This window comes from Aquarana catesbeiana, linkage group LG12 (genome assembly GCF_042186555.1).
Source record: "Aquarana catesbeiana isolate 2022-GZ linkage group LG12, ASM4218655v1, whole genome shotgun sequence".
Lineage (NCBI taxonomy): Eukaryota > Metazoa > Chordata > Amphibia > Anura > Ranidae > Aquarana > Aquarana catesbeiana.
In genome coordinates, this window is record NC_133335.1 from 52,281,369 (window position 1) to 52,306,160 (window position 24,792).

General features: G+C 42.6%; 1 protein-coding gene across 2 annotated transcripts in view; it reads left to right on the plus strand.

The window, feature by feature from the left end:
• Positions 1-24,480, plus strand: part of LOC141114229 (progranulin-like) — a 29,093-nt gene extending 4,613 nt beyond the window's left edge. The window contains exons 1-14 of one of the 2 annotated variants that reach the window (XM_073607794.1): positions 8,275-8,299; positions 9,641-9,728; positions 9,813-9,935; positions 14,023-14,101; positions 14,177-14,286; positions 15,314-15,452; positions 17,397-17,506; positions 17,590-17,719; positions 19,063-19,157; positions 19,251-19,374; positions 19,804-19,901; positions 19,998-20,210; positions 21,376-21,609; positions 24,227-24,480. In XM_073607794.1, the coding sequence (XP_073463895.1) occupies positions 9,642-9,728; positions 9,813-9,935; positions 14,023-14,101; positions 14,177-14,286; positions 15,314-15,452; positions 17,397-17,506; positions 17,590-17,719; positions 19,063-19,157; positions 19,251-19,374; positions 19,804-19,901; positions 19,998-20,210; positions 21,376-21,609; positions 24,227-24,361 (1,677 nt within the window). In that variant the 5' untranslated portion in view covers positions 8,275-8,299; position 9,641 and the 3' untranslated portion in view covers positions 24,362-24,480. Of the gene's footprint in view, positions 1-8,274; positions 8,300-9,640; positions 9,729-9,812; positions 9,936-14,022; positions 14,102-14,176; positions 14,287-15,313; positions 15,453-17,396; positions 17,507-17,589; positions 17,720-19,062; positions 19,158-19,250; positions 19,375-19,803; positions 19,902-19,997; positions 20,211-21,375; positions 21,610-24,226 lie in introns of those variants that run through there. The other variant, XM_073607793.1, reaches the window with a different exon arrangement.
• The last annotated feature ends 312 nt before the right edge of the window (positions 24,481-24,792 follow it).

Here is a 24,792-nt window from a genome sequence, read left to right on the forward strand (position 1 = left end):
AAGCGAACACATATGCAAGTCGTGCCCACATGTAAGGTATTGCTAGAGTGATGGCAATAATTCTAGCCAAAGACCTCCTCTGTACCTCAAAATTGGTAACCTGTAGAAATTTTTAAACATCGCCTATGGAGATTAAGTGCCAAAGTTTGTTGCAATTTAAGTGACATGTTGGGTATCCATTTACTCAGCGTAACATTATCTTTTTCATCATAGGAAAAAAGGGCTAACTTTTTTTTAATTAAAGTTTCCCAAAATTAGGTTTAACCAGCTGCCATAACCCCGGTATCCCCATTTTCGTGCGGCGGTCGGCTTTAAGATAAGTGGTCTCTGCAGTGGATTCGCCACAAGATCACTTTTATCAGTGGCAGGAAAGGGGTGCCCTCCATTGCTTACTGGAGCCGTCAATAGCGGCGGAGGCAATCGTGTCCTTCTCTGTGCTGTACATGGAGACGAGTGAGGCTAAGATGGCGCCCACTCGTCTCCATGACACTGCTGGGCGGAAGCAACATCAAAACGTCACTTCCGCCCATACGTCTTAAAGGCACCTTTTTTTTTTTTTTAATGACTTTTAAAAAAAAGTTATTGCATTTTAGTGTAAATATGAGATCTGAGGTCTTTTTGACCCCAGATCTCATATTTTAGAGGTCCTGTCATGCTTTTTTTTTTTTTTTTATTCTATTACAAGGGATGTTTACATTCCTTGTAATAGGAGTAAAAGTGGTGCATTTTTTTTAACTGTGTAAAAATAAAATCATGTAAAATTTTTCAAAACCCCCCCCATCCCCCGAATGCATGCGTGTAGTGCCTGCATATGAAGCCGGTGATCAAACCACACATGTGAGGTATTGTTGCGACTGGTAGAGCAAGGGCAAGAATTCTAGCTCTAGACCTCCTCTGTAACGCAACATGTAGAATTTTTAAACATCGCCTATGGAGATTTTTGAGGGTAAAAGTTTGTCGCCATTCCACGAGCGGGGGGCAATTTTGACGCGTGACATGTTTGGTGTCAATTTACTTGGTGTAAAATTATATTTCACAATATAAAAAAAATTGGGCTAACTTTACTGTTTTGTTTTTATTCAAAAAAGTGAATTTTTTTCCAAAGTGCACTTATAAGACCGCTGTGCAAATACGGTGCACAAAAAGTATTGCATTGACTGCCATTTTATTCTCCTAGGGTGTTAGAACCCCCAAATATTATATATATATTTTTTTCTAAGTAATTTTCTGAGAGAGAACAGCGTTCACTTGCAGTTGTACATTGCAATTTGTGTTGGAACATTCTTGATACTTACTTTTTTTTTTTTCTTGCCTTGCTGCTAGAGAAATGGTACACTGCGATTAGCTGCGCTAAATTGTTCCTGGACGCAGTCAACTTTATTTTTTTTTTTTTTTTTCCTTTCTGAACAAAACGGTCGCTAAACGCAGAATGTGAATGGGGCTATAGGAAAGCATTGTGTGCATTTTAGCTGCGGTAGATAACTTCATCTGTCCCCAGCTAAAAGCACAATTCTATCTGCCTGTGAAAGGGACCCAACTTAAAGCGGGGGTCCACCTATCTATCGTTTCGTTTTTTTTTTTTTTTTTTTTTTTTTGTTTTTTTTTTTTGAGTTCATTCACAAACTTTTCTTCTCAGCATTACATACTCGCATATTGTGTGTAATATGTCCGCCTGTGTCAGATTTTGTCGGAAAGAATAACTTCTATTATTCACTGCAGGCGGTTTCCATCTTCATTGTGGGCATTTGAAGCCCACAAGCATTTCTTTCCTGGATGTGGTGAATGCTGTGCTCCCAGCATTCACCGCTCGTTCCCGCACATGCTCAGTGGCATCCTGGGAAGTTTGAGACTAGCTCCCAGGAGTCTGGGAGAGGCTAGAAACACGCCTACTCCCACGGGAGGAGAACCAGGAAGTGCAAAGAAGAATAGAAAAATAAAAGGTAATTTCGGCGATTTTAATTTTTTTTTAAACGGCATGTCAGCATCTAGGCAAGGAAGAGAATACATACAGATATTGTTCAAAATTTGGGTGGAACCCCGCTTTAAGCACCAAGCCTATTTGAGACTTGTTTACAAAAGAGAAGTGTGGGTTTGAAGGTTTTTTTCCCCCATCATACTTGGGTAGATGCAGCATTGGTCTGATACTACATCTGTTCCCTGGTGCCTCTACGCTGAGAACGAAGTGGTTAATTTAGCTCCAAACCACCATTTCTACAGGACACCTGATGTCTAATCGTCATAGCCTAGGACACTGCACCAGGAGGGGCCCTCAGATCATGCAGGGTTTAGAAATGGGCAAAAAACACTTCACTGCACAGGAATAAGGGGAATAATCTTTATTAAAAACAACCTAAGTACTTGCAAGCAATAAAAGTAAAAACTGCATATCACTCTACAAAACAATGGGAATGTTTATAACCAACAAGATGGCTGACCTCAGTGTGTGATGACGTCTCATGACCAAGCTCCACTACTGTATTGGTGTGAAATAACAGGGCATTTTGCCTTGTTTGTCAGGGTTGGTTTGGGTGAAGTTGTGGGGGTTGGTGGAGGCCCTTGGTGGCATTACAGGCAGCTTTCTAAGCTTACAGCACTAGGGCAGTCCATGTATGTGTAAGAAAAGGGATAAAGGTGCCAATCCACAGGTGTCCAGAATAAACTTGTTGCAATCTGTAGGCCACATTTTGGTGGTCCATCAGGGTTGGAATATTCTAATGTGGCTAAAATTTAGCTGCCATCAGTTACTCTACATTGTTTTCGTTTTGTGACTTCCAAGGTTAAAATACCTTCATATCCCATAGAATAACAAACCAAGCAGATGTTTGCTTTTCTACATTTTATTATTGGAGTGTCTATTAGTCCAGTCTCTCCAAAAGGATTTAAAAGCGGCTACAAATACTGTAGCTACTAACTTTTAATATATTAAGGACGCTTGCTTGTCCAGGGATCCAGTGATGTCCTCACCAAGCCGATACTTCAGTTGGCTTGGGATGCAGGCACTGACATTTTGGGTAAGGGAAACCAGCTGTAGGAGGACCAAACTTCCGCACAGATCATTGTGGGAGCAATTCCCTGTCAAAAGCGGGTACCCGCTACTCTCCATATGTGGCTGGGGGGAGGAGGATGCAAAACTTCCCCTTTTGGGTGAAGTTTGGCTTTAACTTGATGGGTGTGCTAGGTGTTGGTAAATGGGTCGTGGTGTCAGCTCATGGACCTCCTGTGGCCCTCAGCCCTCAGGAGCTAGGTTCTTAAACAATAGAGTGCAGTGCTCAGGAGCTGCTGTATAGTGTTGCTTTGTGGTGTAGATAATAAATTGTGGCTTCTACAAAAGTATAGTGTGGTATGTATGTCCCCTCCACTACATGATCTGGCAGAGTCATAAATCTGGAGTTTTTCCCAGAAAATGCAGCCTTTATATAAAGACAAACGGTTTGCAGCTCTTGTAGCATTGTCTGCAGATGGTGATGGGCACCTAGTAACTGCTGTTTGAGTGTTACCATGTACATAAAAGCAACTTTCTAGTCTTGGCCTAGTAAGTATGGTCAAAGCTCTTTTGACCATACTTCTGAGGGTCACAGGTATGTACTTGTGCTCTCCTGTAATTCAAAATTGGCCAACAGTGGGCTAAAGATTGGTGTCAACTCATGTCAGTCATTCCAGCTGGCTGATCGACAGCTAGCTTGGTCATCCAGTGTGCTGCTGAGAGCCAAAGCTAATTCTGTTCCCCCAAACCCAGCGCTCCTGTAAGTACGGACAGCCACTGCTCTCCGCTCAGAGCGGAGGGTGAGAACTGAGAGATCAGCTGTCAAGTGATTGCTTGGCTCTTAAGCTTAGAGCCAGCAGGAGACAATTGCAGCATCAGACTAACTGTAGCCATAAAGGCGCGTTTTTTGGTTTCCCAAACTTTTCCTTTAGGGAAGATTTGGATCCCCTGTCAAGCTTTTTATTGCTATCACGTTAAAGAGAATTAAAATGTAGATGTCCCTGAGCAAGAACCAAAGAGGAATCTTCAAAAGTGGACAATTAACTCGGTGCATCCCTAGGAATAAAACTTTTAACATCAGCTGCTGAAAACTATCAGCTGACAATAGGGTTATTGGTGTTTTGCTGATAGAGAAAAAAGGTGCCAATGGCCACCGAAAAGCGCTTGTGATTTTTGTTGCAATTTTCATAGGACATGTTGGGCCCCTTTCACACTTGTGCGACCTTGTCCTGTGCCTTGGGACTGCAAAGTCGCGTGACAAGTCGTACCCCATGATTTTCAACAAGTACCTTTTTTATCTGCGACCTCAAGTCACACCAACTTCTTCAAAGTACTACTTTGGTCCGACTTTGACGTGAGTTGAGCTCCATAGACTAAGTTTACACAGGCATTGCTTGTAATTGTGGCTAGGAAATTGTCAGTGTGAAAGGGGCCTTACTCAGATGCAACACTGCCTATTTTTTAGTTTTATAATTTTTTTTTTATGCATTTTTGCCATGGTTTCAATAGGGAGGTGCATTTTAATGGAAGTGCAATACACCAGTGTAATAGACATGCATAGAATTTAAACAGCACTGTGTGGTGTTTTGTATTGTTTACTGTCCGTTTCTGTTTTTGGCTAAGTGCATCCTATATTTTTAGTTTCAGTCCAGAATTTTTATTTGGTGCACCACTAGTTTCATTATTTCTGTAGAGAATTTTTTTTTTCTCAAGTCCTCCCTAGAACAGGAAAATAATACAGTTGTAGATGAAAAACCTGACCGGTTACAAAGTGCATGTATCTTAAAATTGATGAATATGTTGCTTTTCTAAACTGGTACATGTTACTGCTTATGCCTTTATGCTGTCTCAGTAGGAAATACCTGGTGATCCTGCCAGTTCCCCTCCCTTGTCTTCTGGCCACACTTGGCATTCATCCTAACATGGTCAGGTGCAACTCTTAATTGGGAGTGTCAGGATGCCATGCAGGCGCACAGTATACCTGCTGCTGACATGCCCCTGCATATGTACGATATCGAAGAGTGTGCTTTAATGCCCACACGCAGTGTATGTGGCCATGGGTGGCAGAGCTTTCTCCGCTGAGCGCCCCCCAGTATAGTGACCAAGCTGTCCAGACTGCTCTCAGCTTCTACTAGCGATTTAGGCGCAGCAGGCTGGACAGCTGCAAGCACAGATTTCACCTTGTGTTCTTGCACAATATCTCGTCACAGCTTCCTCTGTCCTCCAATAACTTCCTTCTTTCTGCTCGGACTGCCATTGTTTACTCTTTGTGGAGACAATAAATGTAACCCCTTATGTGCTTAACAATTGGTCTAGGTCACTCCTGGGAGCAAAGTTCAGTAAGTGTTACCAGCATGTTTTTCGATGACAGCACAGGAACTAATTGGAATTAACTTTTCAATACAAAGCAGAAAAGCAAATATCTGCCATGAAATGGTATATAAAAACTATTTAGCAGGCCTAAAGTTCTTTTCCAGGAAATGGCCTATGCAGTCAAGGGGCCCTAATTTGATTTGTAAACTAACTTTTATTGTCATAACCCCTCCTGGCCAAAAAAAGTCCATGTCCTACCTTTCTGCCATTGCTTGGTTTTGGCACCTGTAATGCTGGGAGTGAATCCCAACAGTGTCCCATCTTGGCAGCAAGGTAGATTGGTACTGGAGTGTGTTTTGGTCAGGCTTTTCAAGGCTTAATTGGTATGGCAGTATGACACATTAAGATGACTTTGTGCTATGTTCATTAATGTTTTCAGCATAGGTTATTTTCTAGAAAAGGTGAACTTAAAGGGGTTGTAAACCCTTGCCCAGTGAAGTAAATGGCCTCAGGTGATGGAGATTAAACAAATCCTCCTGCATGAGTTGTACCAGTTTAGCTATAGCAGTCTTTCCTCTACAATTGTAAATACAGAGTCTAGGAATGGGACTTTGAAGGCACAACAGTATTGAACTACAAAAAAGTAAATTTGTTAGGGTTTTTTTATTTATAAAGTATAAAAAGACAATGGACAAACATGAATCTTTAAAAACAAATCAGACAAGGCATGAAACCTAATTTTGGTACACCATGTGGATTCTGTCCTGCAAGCTTATACAGCATTTGAAAAGATTAGGAGTGTATAAACGGATCGCTTAATCGAAGTAGAGGATACTTCCCCAAGCATTGAATAGTAGACCATCATAAAGCTATAACAGACAAGGTGCTGCAGGTTTGGTGATCCACGGTGGAATACTCTGATTGCTCTACATGTTTCGCAGAACGCTTCCTCAGGAGCTAGAGATTCTAGATTAAAATACATGAAAGAGACAGCAAAAACAATCACAAAAACAGAAAATCAAAAAATACAAATGCTAAGAAAAAATATACATAGAAATTTCAATATTAAAGGTATAATGACTCATGGGGCAGGCCCTATAAAAGATTATGGTCTCCAAATGACACAGTAAAGTCTTTCCTCTACATCCATTCAAAGTGTAGAATGTACACTGAATCTCTTTGCTCTGAAAAGCAGGGGGTGGAGAGCTGGAAGTTGCGTCATTGACGAGAGCTCTGAGCTGATTGGAGGGAAGACACTCCAAGCACACAAGAACAGAGCTGAGGCTGTCAAATCATCTGGAGCTCCCTCCCCGCCACCACTTTTCTAAGTGACACTTGCCAGAAGTGATTCATACTGATAGCAGAGGAACGAAGCAGCAGAGAAAAATAGCATCCAAGCCTGGGACACGCTGGCCAAAAATATGCCGTTGAACAGAAACCGCCCAACATTCAGCCCCTGTGTATTGTAGCCTGTCTGACAGAAGCTGGCCAAATGGTTGTCTTGTCGAACGGGCTTGCTGGGAAAACCAGAATCCAAGGTTCTGCAGTAGATCCGATCCTCCTTCACAACATAGTAGCAGACAGACCAGGGAGGGATGTCACGCGTAGCCATATCTCTTGGCTTGTGCATGCTGGAGTTCTGGTCTAGCAGCAGCCTATAGACTGTACAGTCGCCAACTGTTTCATCTGCCTACCACAGCAACACATTTCAGGTGCAGTTCCCACTTTGCTAGGCTCCACAGTGAATCGCATGGAGACACAGGCATGTACAACCTCTCTTCCAGTCTGCCACTTTGAGGTGGAGGATCTGATCTACTGCAGAACCACGGGCCCTGGTTTCTGCTCTTCATAGTGAAGCTGTGTAGAAAGTTGCTTGTACCCCTTTTGTAAGCTTTCTAGGGCAGTGATGGCCAATGTTTGCACCCCAGGTGTTTTGGAGCTAAATTTCCCATGGTCAACTATATTGCAGAGTGCATAAGCATCATGGGAAATGTAGTTCCAAAACTGGGGTGCCAAGGTTTGTCGTCACTGATCTAGGGCATTGGTGCTCAACCTGTGGCCCTCCAGCTGTTAAACTACAAGTCCCATCATGCCTCTGGCTTTGGGAGTCATGCTTGTAACTGTCAGCCTTGCAACACTTCATGGGACTTGTAGTTCTGCAATAGCTGGAGGGCCACAGGTTTTTAGCACTCATGATCTAGGGCAATGATGGCAAAACCTTGGCACCCCAGATGTGTTGAAGCGCAATTTTCCATGATCATGCACTTTGCAGTGTAGTTAATCATCATGGGGGAGAAATGTAGTTCCAAAACATCTGGGGGTGCCAAGGTTCACCATCACTGATCTAGGGTGTCAGCAGTTTTGTGAATCCTTGTCCTGGGAGGAAAAATTCATCCTTAATCTTCTGCTTTTAGGCCACCTGTGACTGAGGCAATGCTATGATCAAGGATGGACCCATCAAGGGTCTTGTGTCTTCAGCTGTAGCAAACTTTTTTTTTTTTTTTTTTTTGTATTACTAGTTTACTGGTAGTGTGGTCATTCTATTTTAAATTCTGTATGAGCTGGATACACACCAGTACAGAAAGGGTGTGCCTGCTTGGAGTGTTATCTGTATAATGGGCAGCAGAATTTGCCTGCTGTGTGCTTTTGTAGTTTTGTTTCAGGCAGTGAACTGTAGTACCTGATCATGTGACTACAGTTAGAAAAAATGCTCCAGGCGTCAAAACAAAGGGGTAAAATAGTGTTTTTAGGAATAACACTGATCATGTTGCTTGTATTCATAATCTCTACAGCTATGTTGACTATCAAAAGTGAACTAACCTTCAAGCCTGCAAAATGTGAGCGGAATGAAGTTTGACATTGTACCACGTATGAGCCTTCTCTTCTGCTTTAGATTTCAAAGGATGAGATTTCACAAGTATGAGAAACTGATAAATGTAAGATTTATGGCCTTGGATCAGCAGATTGCGGTCTGGTTTCTGAACTGATTCAGCTGAGTTGAAGGTAGGAAGTATCTAGATACAATGACACCACTTCCTGTGTGATCTTTGGTAAAGGCAGATGTAGTGTGAAGGTTGCTGGTGGTTTTTAGTTGACAAAAATATTTGTCAGCAGCATGTTTCCACTGTCGAACCATATCAATTCAAATATTTGTCAATGAACGAAAATGAGGGAGGGACATTTTACCTATGAACTTCTGCTTTACTCAGAACTCCACCTATAAAGTCCGTAGGTTGGTTGTTGGTGGTTCCTCCTAGCAAGCAAGGTAGCAACTGTAGTGTGCATGGTGGCATGGTGTGCAGGCAGCACTTGCAGGCTTTCTCGGACAACTGTCCAGAGGGGGAAGCCCTGGCTATAGGGTTTCCTTGTGACCTATATAGCAAGTCACACTTGTGCCAATGAGAATTCTTACAGAACAGGAGGTAAGATTGCTGATACCACAGTAGATCAATTGCAGGATGTGAAGAGAACCAATAACTGGACTATAGTTAGAATGGTAACTTGCCTAGGATAGCTGTTTAGCTTGAGCCTGCAACTTGACTCGGTCAGGGGTGATTGGTGACCAGAGTTTTTGATTTAGGTTTATGTGGATAGCCATGTAGCTAAAGATGAAACGCCAACAACTCACTTGGCATACCTCAAGTGACCCTGCATAAATGACTGTCAAACTATTATCCATTCTCTTGCCTCATCTCCTTGCTGGGTTCCTCCATTCATGCTCTACTTTGGCAAATGCCATGTCGGACTGTAGTAAAACCTCACCAGACCTGGTACAATCTCCTTTAGATTTAACAACTTGCATATGTACAGTGAGCACCCACCTGCACGTAGTCTAAGAACTTTAGATTTTACTCTAAGACTGTATGAAGGCAATTGGTATTTTATTGATCGTGAATTGGAAACCTGATGGTTCTAACCCTTCCCCAATCTAATAATTACTTGACACCATTCATGATGCCTCATTTCTGTTCCTGGTGACCAAATGTATAACAAGGAAAATCTCAATAGGGTCACAGAAAGCTATAAACATGTTTACTAACCCTTTTTCTACTATTGCATTTTTGTTGGCTTTAGGCTTTTAAAGCAACATTTGGCCTTCATGAAGTTGGGTAACCAAATGGTGGATAGGCCTGATGGGGTCTCTGGGCCATGAGGTTGTTTTCCTTGGCCACATGTCCCCAAAGGAGTGACTGTACTATAGTACAAAATGGATAGGAAGACTTCATGCTAAGTTTTATGGGAAATTTTACACCAATAAACCCTGACACGCATCCCTCATAGCTGGGCCTGGTTGTGCAGAACTACCTGTTACTGACTTTTTTTTTTTTTTTTTTTTTCCTGCAGAATGGCACCTCCTTGGTATCTCCTGCCCTTGGTGGCCTTAGTAGTCCTGTGTCCCGATGGGTCCATGTGCAGCGATTCACAGAATGAGGTGAGAGCAGATTAAACAATCAAAGGCTGCCTTTCCTAAATTCTTTTTTTTTTTTTTTTATTATATTTTTTGTTTTTTCCTCAGGGTGCCACTCATGCTCTTCCCATGATCACTGATGTCTTCTGCACAGAGCAGAAAGGCTGCCCTGAAGAATATTCCTGCGTGAAAACTCCTATGGATGGATACGCCTGCTGCCCACTTGCTCAGGTACATACCCTGTACTGTGGGACTGGGCACATCACAGGGAGCCATTGAACTTGGTTACCAGAGCTATATCATCCAGGGCAACTGAAGCAGCTGTCTGGGGGAAGCCCTAACAAACATTTTATACTTCTAAAGGGGATAATGCAAATGGCCAAAGCTTTGCACCAGCCTGTCCCTTTGGAGGATGCACTTGTAGGTAGCTATCCAATGGTATACCAATGCAAAAGGGCCTGCTTTGTCCCTTCTGAAGTCCTTGTTGGCATAGGTTGGTCCAAGCTGTCACCTTGTCAAGGGCCCCATTCAGCCTTAATCTCTCAACTGGTGCCTGAGTGCAGAGTGCAGTGACTGTTGCCAATGCAAACATGCCAATATGTTGTTTTTTTAGAAAAAAACAAAACTCATGCCAAATGCTGCTCCTCAACAATATCCCCTGAAGTCCTTTTTAGAAGTCAACACTGAGTTTCTTGTCCTAGCTTTGCATTCACTAGTTCCTCCTGCCAACCTTGACACTACAGAATATAGTATTGGCAGTAAAAACCACTGAATGTAGAGGGGAGGGTTCAGATGGGGCATTCCCAGAAGTTCTATTTCTGAGACTTGAGAAACTCTCACGAGCGAAATTCACCTTTCCCTTGTATAGGAACACCTTTTTTATTAGCATTGTTGGGTTTGCCAACTGTCTCTGGATAATAATGTGGAAAAGTGGGATTCCCACCTAAATTAGCTAGTAGTACTCACCAATTATATATCGGGGTGTAATCAAATGATACTAAATCAGATAGATGGCTAGATTTGTAGAGAACCGCACACAGCTTTGGATTCAGTGCCAGCAAACATGTCTTCCCACTGACCTTGTATATAAAGAAGAAAATCCGAAAGGTTGCTGCACTTAAAAGCAACAAAGATTTTTTTTTTTTTTTTAAATTTCATCAAGTCTTGAAAGATTACAAAGCAGGTATAATCATTGCAGACATGAATGGATATCCATTCATGTCTGCAATGATTATACCTGCTTTGTAATCTTCTTTCAAGAGCAGCAAATTTTTTTTTTTTTTTTTTTTTTTTTTTTTTTTTTTTTGTGCAGCAACATGTATGTACCCCCCCCCCCCAGCCACCTGTAAACAAATAAGTAGCATAAATTTCCTAAGGGGAGCAGCGTGTTCCCGAATAGATGGGTATAGGTCACACTGTTCCACAATGGAATAATGCATGATCCACACCATTATGATATACCAATATGACACATTAGATGGTAAACCAGTCAGTCATAAGATAAATGGGGCTAGATCAAAAAATTCTAGATGGTTAGTTAATATGGGAAAAATGCTTAGTCCAAAAAACTTATTGATTCCCTTCATAGGCAGGTATATTAGTTCTCCAAAGACACAATAAATGCCCATAGGTCTTGTGCTGATGTAAAATGTAATACTGGAGACAAATGTATATTTTTTCATGTGCCAGAGAGATGGTATGAGTCCTTAAAATTATGCAAAAATTGATATTTCTATTTCAAAACCACAGCTATATTGAGATTCACTGTAACCACATGCTAGGTTTCCCACAGCTTGCAGGTAGATTTCCATAAACAATATACATGGTGGTATGAGTCTAAATCAATAGTGGTTACTCACAGATTCAGCTGATAACAGATTTCCACTAATCCTGTGTGGAGAACGCTCTGTCTGTGTATGTACAGGGCATCCAATTCCTCAGCGTGGACTTCCTCATCTCTGGTTTTTCTGTGGATTTTAAATTATTAAAAGAGAAAACAAACGTGCGCTCATAATGAACATAATCTGTGTAAAAAAAAATACATAATCTAAATCCCTGTAAGAAAATCAGAAATGTGCATCAAAATATTGATAATTAATAAATGGTAAAAAGCTGTGAAAAAAATATGCTTAAGTGTCATAACATTTCAAGAAGTTTTCACAACCCAAATGGATAAGGAACAGTCCTTAGATGAAATACTCCAAGGAGCGAAAGTTCTTATGATGAACAGTAGGAGAGGGAGTCCCATACATAAACAGTTACTTCACAGAAGCAGGAGGAAGCATCCACCTTCCGACCAGTCAGACACTGCACATATATATGGAGAGGGAGGGAAATGAAGATAAGAGCTCTCATATAGTCCCACAGTATTAAAAGGTGGACCCTTACCCTCAATGATGGACCTCCTCTCTGGCGAGGTCTCACACGCAGGCAGACTTTGCCCTCTGCAGGGACTGTGGATGGATGATGTCCGGATCCAGCTCATACAGTGTGCGTCTCCAGCTGGGCTTCTACCAACTCATCCACCAAACATTAGATGGGGAGGCTGTATTGGTTTTCTTGTCTTTAGATTGTTACCCCCTCTCTTTTCACCTGGTGATCTGGCCAGTAACGCCCCTCCTGTAGTAATGAGACACAACCCTGGGGGAATGAGTGCACGTTTGTTTTCTCTTTTATTTTTATTGTACACAGGTATTGGTGTTTTATTCGTGCAGCTTTAAGTGTTTATATTTTTCAGCATGGTTTTTTTCTTTTATTTATGATTTTAAATTATTGCAATGTTTCAATACTATCCATACATGAACTGATATTAGTCCATCAGACAGTGGGATCAAAGTCCAGAGTTCTGGCACATAGGATAGGTCTCCATCAGGGTATTCAAAATAGTTGTTCCAAATGGTGCATTTCCTTTCACATCGGCTTCCTCATAGAGCCAGAGTGTAGGCGGGGGTTGGTATAAAACAGGGGCGCTGTCCCAGTGTATAGTTTACATGTTTTGTTCCTCTGATACTGCGTCAGATGTTCTGACGGGAAACCTAGCATGTGGTTTTTGAAATGAATAATAACAATTATTGCATCATTTAAAGGACTCATACCACACACTTTTTTTTTTTTTTTTTCTCAAGTATTACATTTCTTACATCAGGACAATACCTATGGGTGTTTTATTGTCTGGAGAACTAATATACCTGCCCATGAAGGGAATTTATTACCAATAAGTTTCTTGGACTAATAGAGCATTTTTCCATTGTGACTAACAATCTAGGTTTTTTTTTTTTTTTTTTTATCATCTAGCCCCATTTTTCTTTTGAATGACTGGTTTACTATCCAATGTGTCATATTGTTATATCATAATGGTGTGGATCGTGCATTATTCCATTGTGGAACAGTGTGACCTATACCCGTCTATTTGGGAATGCACTGCTCCCCTTAGGAAATTTTATGCTACTTATTTGTTTACAGGTGTTATAGGGGGTGCTCTTATCTGGGGGGGGGGGGGGGGGGCTGTGGACTGCTGATTTATCAGCCTTTTCCCCTCCTTATTTGCTGGGGGTTAGTGTAACATCTTTATGGGCTGTCTGTTTCTTGGTGTGTGGGGAGGGGGGGTCCCCCATTTAATTTAAAAACCAATGAAGAGTAACCCCTAGAGCAGGGGTAGACAACCATGGCGCTCCAACTGCTAAACTAAAAGTCCAGTGAGCTATTGCAAGACCGATTTGACACGGGTATGATTCAGAAATTTTGGTTTGTAGTTTCACCTGGAATCTCCAAGGTTGTCTTGGCTTGCACTAGAGGCTGGAAAGATTAGATAATGCAATTTGGGAGCATGGGGAGTGCATGGGTGCTCAACCTGTGGCTCTCTAGCTGTTGAACTACAAATCCCATGAGGCATTGCAAGGCTGACGGTTACAAAGATGACTCTCTCAAAGGCTGAGGTATGATGGAACCTGTAGTTCTGCAGCTGGAGGGCCACAGGTTGAGTACCCATGTGTTAGTGACTGGCTCAGACTTTGTATTGTGAGAAGTACAACCACTGTATAGCACTGAAGATCAGAAGACATTCTATCCATACATGGTAACAAGGTTTTAAATGATCAGTGATACATTTGTGTCATGGGTATTGGGTATTAAAAAGGAAAGCTATATTTTCACTTGCTAAGCTGAGAAAGTTTGGACACGTGCAAATCCTTTCAAATCTTTCCCTGTATCACTTTAAAGGCTTGATCACCTATGATGGCCTCAATGTTTGTACTTGGATTTGGGGATATGTTTAGTCTGTTCAGCAAACTATATTCATATTGTAAGTCTTGTTCTTTAGGGAGCTTCCTGTCAGGATGGACATCACTGCTGCCCTTCAGGCACTCATTGTTCTGAAAATGGGCATTCCTGCTTGCCAGGTAAGGTGCAGTATTTGCACGTGTCTTAGTGCTTCTGGATTGTATCTTCTGGATTAACACAGCTTTGATTTACAGCTAGCAATCAGTCTGCAATCGTTTGTCCTGATGGAGCCTCAGAATGCCCAAGTGGATCCACATGCTGCCAGATGGCTGATCAGAGCTGGGGATGCTGCCCACTGGAAAAGGTGAGCTGGAGGCCAAGTACATATTCCTGCAGTTAAAGTGATTGTAACCCTTCCCGTGGGGGGGTCTTTTTTTTTTTTTATTTTTTTTTTTATTTTACACTTCCAATATGTAGCTCATTTTGCACAGTGGCCCCAGTCATCGTCTTCTGGGGGTCCCTCAGTGGCTCCTCCTTGCATCAGATAACTTTATAGGTAATATCCTCTGAGCAACCAAGGGAAACCAAAGATCCACATGTCTCCCAGGCCCAAGGGCCTACAAGGAGTCTGTGTTCCAGGTGTACTAGTTTGCATCAAAGGATAAAATTCCCCCAGTTGGGGTGGGTAGTTGGTGAGTACAAAATGGGTTTTATACATAGCAGTGTTTAGCCACATTTCAGCAAAGGAAGAGGGGCCTAGACTCAGGACCTCTTTAAAAAGCAGGAGATAGAGGGCTGACACAACAAACTAAAGAGAAGAATGGGGGGGGGGGGGGGGTGAAGGATATGTCCTGGAGAGTTGCAAGGCCAATATTGGGAGAGACCCAGGCTGTTTGGCTTCAGGGTGGGGAGAGCGTAGTCTCACTAAGGCCAATGTATTTTTGGGTTTAGAGTGGGAATCGTGCAAGATGCTTGACATCTTCATTAATCAGGTCTGTCTTGGAACGGGCAGTGCAGCAAAGCAAATTTGGCATCCTTGTGGATGGGTATAGAACAAGGAAGAGGAGCCCAAACCTCCTGGACCAGAACCCTGTGGGATGGGGACAGGACCACCAAACATGTGAAACAACCCCTGAAGCGTCTGTCAATAGAGGATGGGTTTGAGCTCGCTATTGGGAAGAAACCCAGTACCCTTGTAGAAGAACCTTTTTTATATGTAGCTGTGTTGCAGGAGCACTCGGCAATAGAGGACCAGGCTTTGTTTTGGTCCTCTGGGTCAATAGAGGTCGCCAGATCATGGTCCCACTGTGACTTGTAAAATGCTGCTGCAGGGGAGTCTAAAGCATAATTTTAAATTTTTTTTTTTTTTGTTTCTGTATTGACTTTTGTAGGCTACATGCTGCAATGATCATGTTCACTGCTGCCCACAAAACACCCAGTGCGACCTGGTCCATGGTACCTGTGTCTCTAAGGATAAGGTGGTTCCCATGTCCAAGAAGGTTCCTGCCAGGATGAAGCTGCAGACTTCTGGTGAGTTGAAGATTCGACCCTCTGTTTAGTATGATTTTTCTGCTATAAAATCAAACCTGAGCATTCATGTTTGATGGAGACCCCTTTAAATAAAGTGTACCTGTGATTAAATTGGCAGTGGCAACTCCTATGCTGCTAATGTTAAAATGTGCAAAATTTTATTTATTTTTTTATTTTTTGCTAGGTCATCACAGTCTAGTGACTAAAGTCCCTGACTATGGCCAGACTTGAGCCCCCCTGGTTGCATACTGCTCCCAGGTGGGTCCACCATAACTGAAATGTTAATCCAGTTCATAGTGGGTACCATATTTAGTACCAGGCCACAAAGGGCAGTAAAACTGAGGTTCTAACAATTTGTTCTACCCAAAGCCAGAATTTTACTGGATATACTTACTACTGGAAGTCCTAACCCGAGCCCATAGTTAATGTGGTGCAGACCTGCATAATACATCTGTCTCACAGAGAACAGCTTCACTAAATGTATTCAAGATGCTTTAACACTTGCATCAGCTGTCACATTACAGGCAGTCTAGTTTGTTGCCATTGCCCATGTTCTTTTGTTTAAACAATAGTTGCCAAATTTCTAGAACATGTTTGGGCGTGTTCAGGCATGCCAAGCATTTGGACGATCATTAATTTCATTGGCCAAAATATTTAAATTCTGGTAGTTTGAAAACAAGTGCTCAAGTACTAAATGTGCATTTAGGTACGTTGGGGTTTTTATTTTAGTTTTATTTTTTTCTGCCTGTAAAACACCCATGTGTGCATGGACTCATAGGCTAACCTAGAGGGGTGTTGGAGGCAGAAAAGTTAAACGTCTGTAAAACGGGCATGGAGCATAAAGAATAAGGCAGTCTTGGCTATAGTACTTGCCCCCTTGCAAAAGCATGTCCCAAAAAACGCCTGCTGGAAGGTCCCCCTTTTGGTTTGAATTCAGATTCTGGACTCAAGCGAGTGCTGCAGCCTTACTTCTACTGCTATAGGCAACCTCTTTTCTCCTAATCAAATATGGAGTTGGTTCTTGGAGAGCTGGAGATTGAATTGCACACTTTTAATGGGTGACATATGTGGCTGCTCCATATTCCCGTTTGGCATTTAACTATATTACCCCCTCAGCTTGTCAGTCCACTGAAAGTTTTAAGTGATGCATAACCCCAGCCAAAGCTTTAATTTTAAATGGTAGGGGGAGATGGGTTAGATCTGGCTTTATTGCTGTGTCCCAGATGGTTATATCATCCATCTTCTGTCCTGGAGACTTCTCACTGGAGCAAGGAGAAATCTCTGCACATAGCAGCAATGACCAAGCAGAGGTCTTGACAACTTCAGTGCTTTCTGTCCCTGGTCTCCTCCAGGTTTGGTTGAAAGTTCATTTTGAAGCAGTGGTTTGGTTTGTTTTTGTTTTGCATCCAAGGTGCCATGTCTTTACTGCTACTGTACACAGGGGGACACATTGTCCCTGATGGGGTCTTATTTTATGTCACAAAAGGGAGTGGGAGAGTTGTAGATTGCCAAACATGTTATGAAATGAAGCGTGTAAGCCATTGCTTAGCTTGGCCTACCAAACTCCTTGTAGAACCAAAACATCCTTTTTTGGGGCTGTGGGCCCAGTTCTTTCCAAAAAGTTTAACCACGTCCCCTAGGTGGACTTCACATGACTGGATTGACTTGGAGTGAAGATATTGTATCCCAGACAGTGATTCCCTCTGCAGTAAAAGCCATCCTAGTGGCTGTTTAACTGCTGAATTGCTTTTTACAGGCAGCAGGAGGGGGACACCCCTATCCCATGCGCTCGTGGAGCTGGAGATCCCATCCAGCAGCTCTGTAGGAGAAATGGTAGAATTGACCTGGGCTGGAAGTTAACAAAGGTGTAAAAAAAACAATGCTGTTAGCTGATGGTTCTGTGCTAGGTAACTTTACACTTTTTTTTTTTTTTTTTTTTTATAGCCACAGTGCAGGTCCTTCGAACGCAATGCAGTGATGGCTCCTCTTGTCCTGATGGCAGTACATGCTGTGAGCTGGGTGACCATTCATTTGGATGCTGCCCATTAATATCTGTAAGTGCCTGTCCCCACTGGTAATATTCTGCCCAGCTAAGAATGTCAGATAATGCATCTGACACTATGGTCATTTCTTGTAGGCTGTCTGCTGTGGAGACCACCTTCACTGCTGTCCATTTGGGACCACCTGTGACATCCCTCATAAAAAGTGCGTTTCTGCAGATTCTGAGACCCCAATGGTCAAAAAGATCCCAGCTCTGCGTGAGGAAGGTAACCATGATCTATTTTGAAGGCTGTGTATTCTGAATGTTGTAGAAATCTTTGGTATTTAAATACAGCTAGCATAAGTGCATATCGTGTTTGGCATCCTCTGCACGGGAAGATTGCCATTGTAGGGCCAATCTAGCTTCACTACATTAGTGTTGCTGTTTTTACCCTGGAAACAGGATGAGTTAATCAGGATGTTGCTGCTCTTGCATTGTCCTATCAGCACACTGGAAGGTGAACAGCAGTCCCAATCCTGCTGCAGTAATTTTAGGTGCTACAGTTCTCACTGCAGGTAACTCTTGGTGCCATGGACACAGGTACTACATAATTTGCTTCCCTGCCTTTGGGTACTGTAGTGTGCTGCTCCTTGGGTACAGTCTTCGGCCTTTACGTGTTTGGTATTTAATGGAAGATGTATGTATCCACTGCCACCATTTTTATTCTACAGGGTCTCTGCTGTCAAGTGCTTGGGTTTTTTTTTTTTATCTTAAGTCCTAAAAATGTGCCCACTAATATGGCTCTAGCAGCAAATGATTCTATCTAATAGGATAACAGTATAGCAGCTGCCATAACTAAATGTCCCTGTCTGTCTTCCTTAGCTACCTGGTAAGTCATTGACCTCCAAGCATGCATCCTGTCCAGCATCTGGAAACCTTTTTAGATGCACATGCTTGCCTATCGGGACTTGCTAAGTAGTAAAGTAAGGTTGACTGGGAACAAGGCAGGTGAGGAATGATAGGTCTTTGCACCTTCTAAAGTCACCCTGGAACCAACCCCCTGTGTAGCTTTCTGTAGCAACTGAAAACTGGCTGCTTCTCTCCTCCTGATGGCTTTCATTTGCAATAATTGCACCCTCTACCATGCAATTTACCCTGCTGTCTGGGGGGGCCCCCTGCTGGCCTAGGCCCTGTACAGGAGGACCAGTGGTACCCTCCTTAGCCACAGCCCTGACTGTATGTATTTTAAACTGTTAAGCTGGACCACCAGACAAACGGCTAAAGTACATATCGTGTTGGATAGTGTGGAAGGATTTGGACCACAGGCACATTTTATTAATGTGATCTTCATGCTGGGGACCCCCCCTTAAAAAAAGTCTGTAGGAGAGCAGGGGGGACCAGGCCAGCAAACAACCTGGCTGGTATAAACATTCCTTACAAGTTTATGCCTCTTTAACTATATTAAGGTGGGACAATGCAGTTGAAGGTTCTGCATCTTGAGGTCAGGACTTGCTGTGCTAGAAGTACTTATTGAGCATAGCTCATGGTCTAGATCTATCTTTGCAGTCTTGGAAGTGGTGATTGCTAAATAACTTATTCATATTATATATTTTTATTTTAATCCCTTAGCCACAGTGAAATGTGACGATACAGCCACCTGTCCTGACTCAACCACTTGCTGCCGTTTGGCCTCTGGAGAATGGGGATGCTGTCCATATGAAGACGTATGTGAATAGTTAAAATCTAAACAAGGCTGGAGATGTGTAAATCTTGGCTGCTATTACTCAGCTACTGTTTTACTCTTATGTTCTTTCTAGGCTGTGTGCTGCCCTGATAAGGTCCATTGTTGTCCCAGTGGATATACATGCTCGGGAGGAAGCTGTCTCAATGGCCAGGACTCCATGCCTTGGTTCAAGAAGATGCCAGCTCTGAAGGATCAGAGTAAGCACAAAGGGTTGCCAGTCCCCTGTCCAAGTTCCTGATACTGGGGCATGGACAGGCTGGGACTCCCTAGTGGGGAGATGGTGAGGAAGTAGAAATGTCTAGGGGGTTGCCCTGATGACGTCCAACCTTTTCATAATTTTGATGTTTGTCATCAGCCATAGGTTAGCTAGTGATACGAGCTGCTTATTAGAAAAGGATGTGTACAGGCACTGACAATTGCTGACACTCCTCATTGCCAGCTCTCAAAGGGAGGTGGGATAATTGATCATCAGAAACCAGGTTTCTTGCATCTATTGCTAGTGAATCTAAAATACTGGTGCCCCCAAATCAAATATGAGCGCTTCTACAGTCTGCCTGCTAATGCAGACATTTTATTTTTTTTTTTTTTTAACCCCAGGAAACCTAATCTTTCAACTAATCTTGCAGGTGCTGACGTTACTTGTGATCTAACAGCATCCTGTCCTGACAAGACCACCTGCTGCCGCCTTTCCACCGGAGGTTGGGGCTGCTGCCCTATGGAAAAGGTATAACACTATTTACCCCCCCCCCCCCCCCCATGCCAGATCTCTGCTTTCCTGCTTCTCTTCCTTCTCTGTAATTCAGTTCTCTCCTGAACATAGGCCATCTGCTGCTCTGATCAGTTCCACTGCTGCCCCAGTGGGTGGAGGTGTGGTGAGCAGGCTACCTGTTCTATAGGCCCGCTTTCTTTTCCATGGCTCAGCAAGACTCTTACCAGTTCACAGATCAAGTGTGACAAGTCTCACAGCTGTCCTCGGGGTACCACGTGTTGCCATACAGAGGGTGGAGGCTGGGCCTGCTGCCCCCTGGAAGAGGTGAGATGCTCCCTTGATGCCATTGGTGTAGCATAGGGCGGAAGTTAGGTGTGGGGTTTTTTTTTGTTTTTTTTGTTTTTGACTAGCATGGTTGCTAAGGAATCAGGTGACTCCATGGTAATAAAGCTGAACTCCATATGGGTATTGGATGAAAATAATGCAGATCTAACTATTAGAGAAATGGAGATATCTATGGGACAGGGGATGGAAGCTTATGTAGGTGTGCTGCATGCAAACATGTCCACAAAATACAGATCGGGAAGCCAATGGGATGACCTCTGTCAGTCTGTGGCTTTTAGTCCATTAAGTAGACTGGGATGGAGAGGACATTGCTGTATTCCTTGACTCTGGTGGTCAATTGGCTGTGCTTTCTGGTAGGAATGAATATCTGGAATGGGTTTTCAAATCCAAACTTAACAGTTTGCCTGGAGTTCAGCTTGAACTAGTCATTGCACCTGTTCTGTTTCTAGAATGGCAGATAAAATATCTTGTATGGCAGTCCCTCAAAGGAGGGGGTGAGATGTAATGGGACTCTACATAAGCTTTAGGTTATAGGAGTATAGTTGGGTGGGTACCAGATGCAGGGCCAGTGATACATAACTTGGCTGTTAAACTTTTTTTTGTTTTTTTTTTTTTTTTTACCTAGCCTTTCAAACTGCACAAATGTGCATCAGAGTAGAACACCCAATGCAACATACAGTAGAACATAGCTTTGCATAACTCTTCAGACTTGCCTCTTCTCTTGATACTTCTCTTTTGGCTCTTTTATGCATCTATTAACCTCTGTACTTGCAGTGGCATGCCAGGAGCAGGTTTTGCTTGAGCCCTTGTCGCTCAAATATTTTTGTCTTTTGAATGGTGCCAAGACATGCCACTGATATTTCTGAAAATGCCATTTGTTTAGCTGTCATAAGTCTTGGTTATATATATATGCACAATGGAAAACCTGAATTTGTTTCAGGTGAGTGACTCAAAAGTATTAGAGCTAAAAGCCAGGCACTGCTGTATTTTTAAGAGCTCAGGAATGGTGGTCTCCATGTTTGCCACCATGGCGGGTTTCTTTAAGCTAAAGTTGGTGTCTTATATTTACTCTGGAATGCAGATTGCTGCTGGGGAATGTGGACCGTTTTGACTGTTGGATTAACTTTTTGATTGCTCTTTCCAGGCTGTATGCTGCTCAGACCATCTGCACTGCTGTCCCAGCGGATACACTTGTGATGTAACGGCTGAAACCTGCAACAAACCAGTTGACGAGCCAGCTACAGCTACTCCAGCTACCCTAGTTACCCCAGTGGCACCTCTGGATTACGTCTGGTGTGATTCCACACATAGATGCTATGATGGACAGACCTGCTGCGTAGGGCCTGGTGGTGTCTGGACATGCTGCCCACTTAACCACGTGAGTCCTTGACTGATCAGGGCGTATTCTTTCGGGTGAGGTGTTTAGCTGTGCTCTTGCATTGAAACTAGTGGGTTTAAATGAATTTTATGAACAAACTTCCCCTCCATGGGTCACACTGACCTTCATCTGCCAAAACATTTTAAGGCAGGTTTTAACCACTTGCCGACTGCCGCACACCAATGTACGTCCAAAGTTTGGCGGCGGATATCTTTGTTATGGCAGCAGCTAGCTGCCATAACCCTGGTATCCCTGTTTTCGTGCGGCAAAACGTACAACCTGTAGAATTTTTTTAAATGTCACCTATGGAGATTTTTCAGGGTAAAAGTTTGACGCCATTCCACAAGCGGGCGCAATTTTGAAGCATGACATGTTGTATCAATTTACTCGGCGTAACATTATCTTTCACAATATAAAAAAAATTGGGCTAACTTTTTTGAATAAAGTGAATTTTTTCCAAAAAAAGCACGCTTGTAAGACCGCTGCGCAAATATGGTGTGAAAAGTGTTGCAATGACTGCCATTTTATTCTCCAGGGTGTTTTGAAGAAAAAAACAATTTTTGGGTTTTTTTTTTTTTAAGCAAAACTGTTTTTAAAAATGTGAACACCTGCATTCCAAAACGAGGCTGGTCCTTAAGTGGTTAAATGCAGGTTGTTCTCTGGAAGTAAAAAGGAATCTCTTTAATGGTGACACTTCAGAGGTTCTAAAGTTTAAAACAAGTGAAGCAGAAAAATTTGGACGACTGCACACCCATGCAGTGCTAATAAAGCCTATTTATTGTGAAAAAAATACAGAAAAAAAGCACAATAAGCATGTTGCCGGTGGGGGGGTAAGCTGTCTCATTTTACACATTAATATGTGCTTTGTCAAAACCATGTTTTTGTTTTTTCTCCAATAAATAAGCTTTATTTGCATCGCATGGGTGTGCAGCCGTCCAGATCTTTTTCCTCTATACCTATGCCTGCAGCAGTGATGGGGCATGCACCCCATGCACAAGCTTGATTTCAGGCACCACTCTAGCAGGTTCACCTGGAACAGCTGGATTACTTTTTAAAACAAGGGAAGTGCTTCCTAGCGTAAAACCTCCTTTTATTAAGGACAATTTAAAATGCACTTATTTTTCTCCAGAGGTTCTAAGGGTGGTTTTTTTTTTTTTTTTTTTTTTTTTCTCTTAATACAGTATTGAGCTCTGTCCACCATTGCTCTGTCTGGATAGTGGGTAAGGCTTCATTCACACCTGAGCGATCCAAATTGCCACAATTCTGCCCATGATTTGAAATTGCGGGACGCTTGTGCGATACCATTACTTAATGGCACCCCAATCGCGGCACAATGTATAGCAACGTGTGATGCTGTCCTTCAAAAGCTCCTGCTCCTTTTTTGGATAACAAGTGTTGCAATTGCAGCACGATTTATCATTGCAAAATCACGCTGTGATTGGGCTGCCATTAGGAAGTAATGGCATTGCACAAGTGTCCTGCAATTTTCCCACTATTTTGAATTGCGGGCAGAATCGTGATTCAGCCCACAGCTTGGATCGCTCAGGTGTGAATGGAGCCTTAAAGTTCTTTTTATTGAAAGCAAGGATACAAATGAGTGGGGAAGCTTTGGTGCATGTGTTAACTGTTACCTGTGCCTTCCTGTCATGGTAACAACTGTCCCCTTCTGTAGGAGTTGTAGGGGAAGGGACGGAAAATCTTACCAATAAAATTGGACAAAAACTGCTTTGGGTGGGATGAATTTTCCTGCTGCACTTGGCTTCCTCCAGTCTGCTCATACAATATGTCCTATAGTGACTTATGGGGTGGGATCCAAAGCATGCAGCGGGGGTTATTCTACCAACCCAAATACCGGCTGTGGGGAAGGAAATGGCAGCATTTAACACTAGCTGCCAGAAGTGTAAAGCCGGTCCCTTTTACAGGGTATTTGACTAAAAGTGACCAACCTGTCCATGGGAAGAAGTCGATGCAGATCGGATTGGAGGTGTGAAGCTGTGAGATGGAAAACATGAAATAAGGCCTCCTGTATGCAGCTAGAGCATCCCTGTCTTTCAACCCAGCAATTCATGAAGATAGAAGCTTGTACACCCAGCACTCAAACACAAGTGCAAAGCCCTGTACATTCGGGAAACGCAACTGGAACAATAACATAGACTCCATCTGTTCGTATAGAATGCATTTTTAACATCTGATTTGACTCTTCATACTTTACCAAGGATGGGGATCCTGTATCTAGAACAAGATGATTCCACAACTTTCACACCTCATCTGCCTTGACAAAATCCAGGGTGGTTGCTTTTACTGATTATCTTTTATGTATATAAATGTTGGTCTTTTTTCAACATTACAGGACAATTCCAGTTGAATGTGACTAACCACTACAAGCCATGTCAGCTCTGCAGCTTCACTAGTTGGTGTCCCTGACCTGGAGAATGGGACCAAACTCCTGATCTGTATTGGAGTGTTAATGCTATGAATCTGGGTGGGGGAGGGATAAGAGATTTTGAAAATAGTAGAACAGGAATTTGTTATAACAGGTTCTAACATCTAATTGGAAAGCTGGCTAGACTGATTTTTTTTTTTTTTTTTTTTTTTTTTTTTTTTTTTTCCCTCCCAGGGTGTGTGCTGCCCAGACAGAGTCCACTGTTGTCCTTATGGCCACGTTTGTCTGAACTACGGGGCTCAGTGTAGCCGATCTGGAAGTCCACTATGGGACTTGGGATGGTTAAAGAAGAAGCAACCCAATCTGTGAAAGCACTGCCACTAATTGCACTGATTTCTCTTCTCCCTTTACAGATGTTGCCAATATTTACAAATCATCATAAAGTGAAAATTAAAATCACTGGAATAAAATTTTTATATTTAAACCTATAGTTGTGTTGTGATTAATGCACATTTTAATTTGTCTATGGACAGTTATAGGAACATAACTCACCCAGTCCACACTGGTTTAAATTGGGATCTGGGTCCTGCTACACATGGCTATTCTCAACATGTCCTAGCAGAGCCAATTTTCTTTAAGATGGTGGAAAAGGATAAGTTCACCTTTGGGAACATGCAACATGGTCTCAATGCTGCAGCCACTCATTCATTCACAGCTCTGTAAGTGAATTACAACTCCCAACATCCTTTGTGGAGATCGTCTTGTAGATCTCCATTAACCACCACAATGCTGTGGTAGTT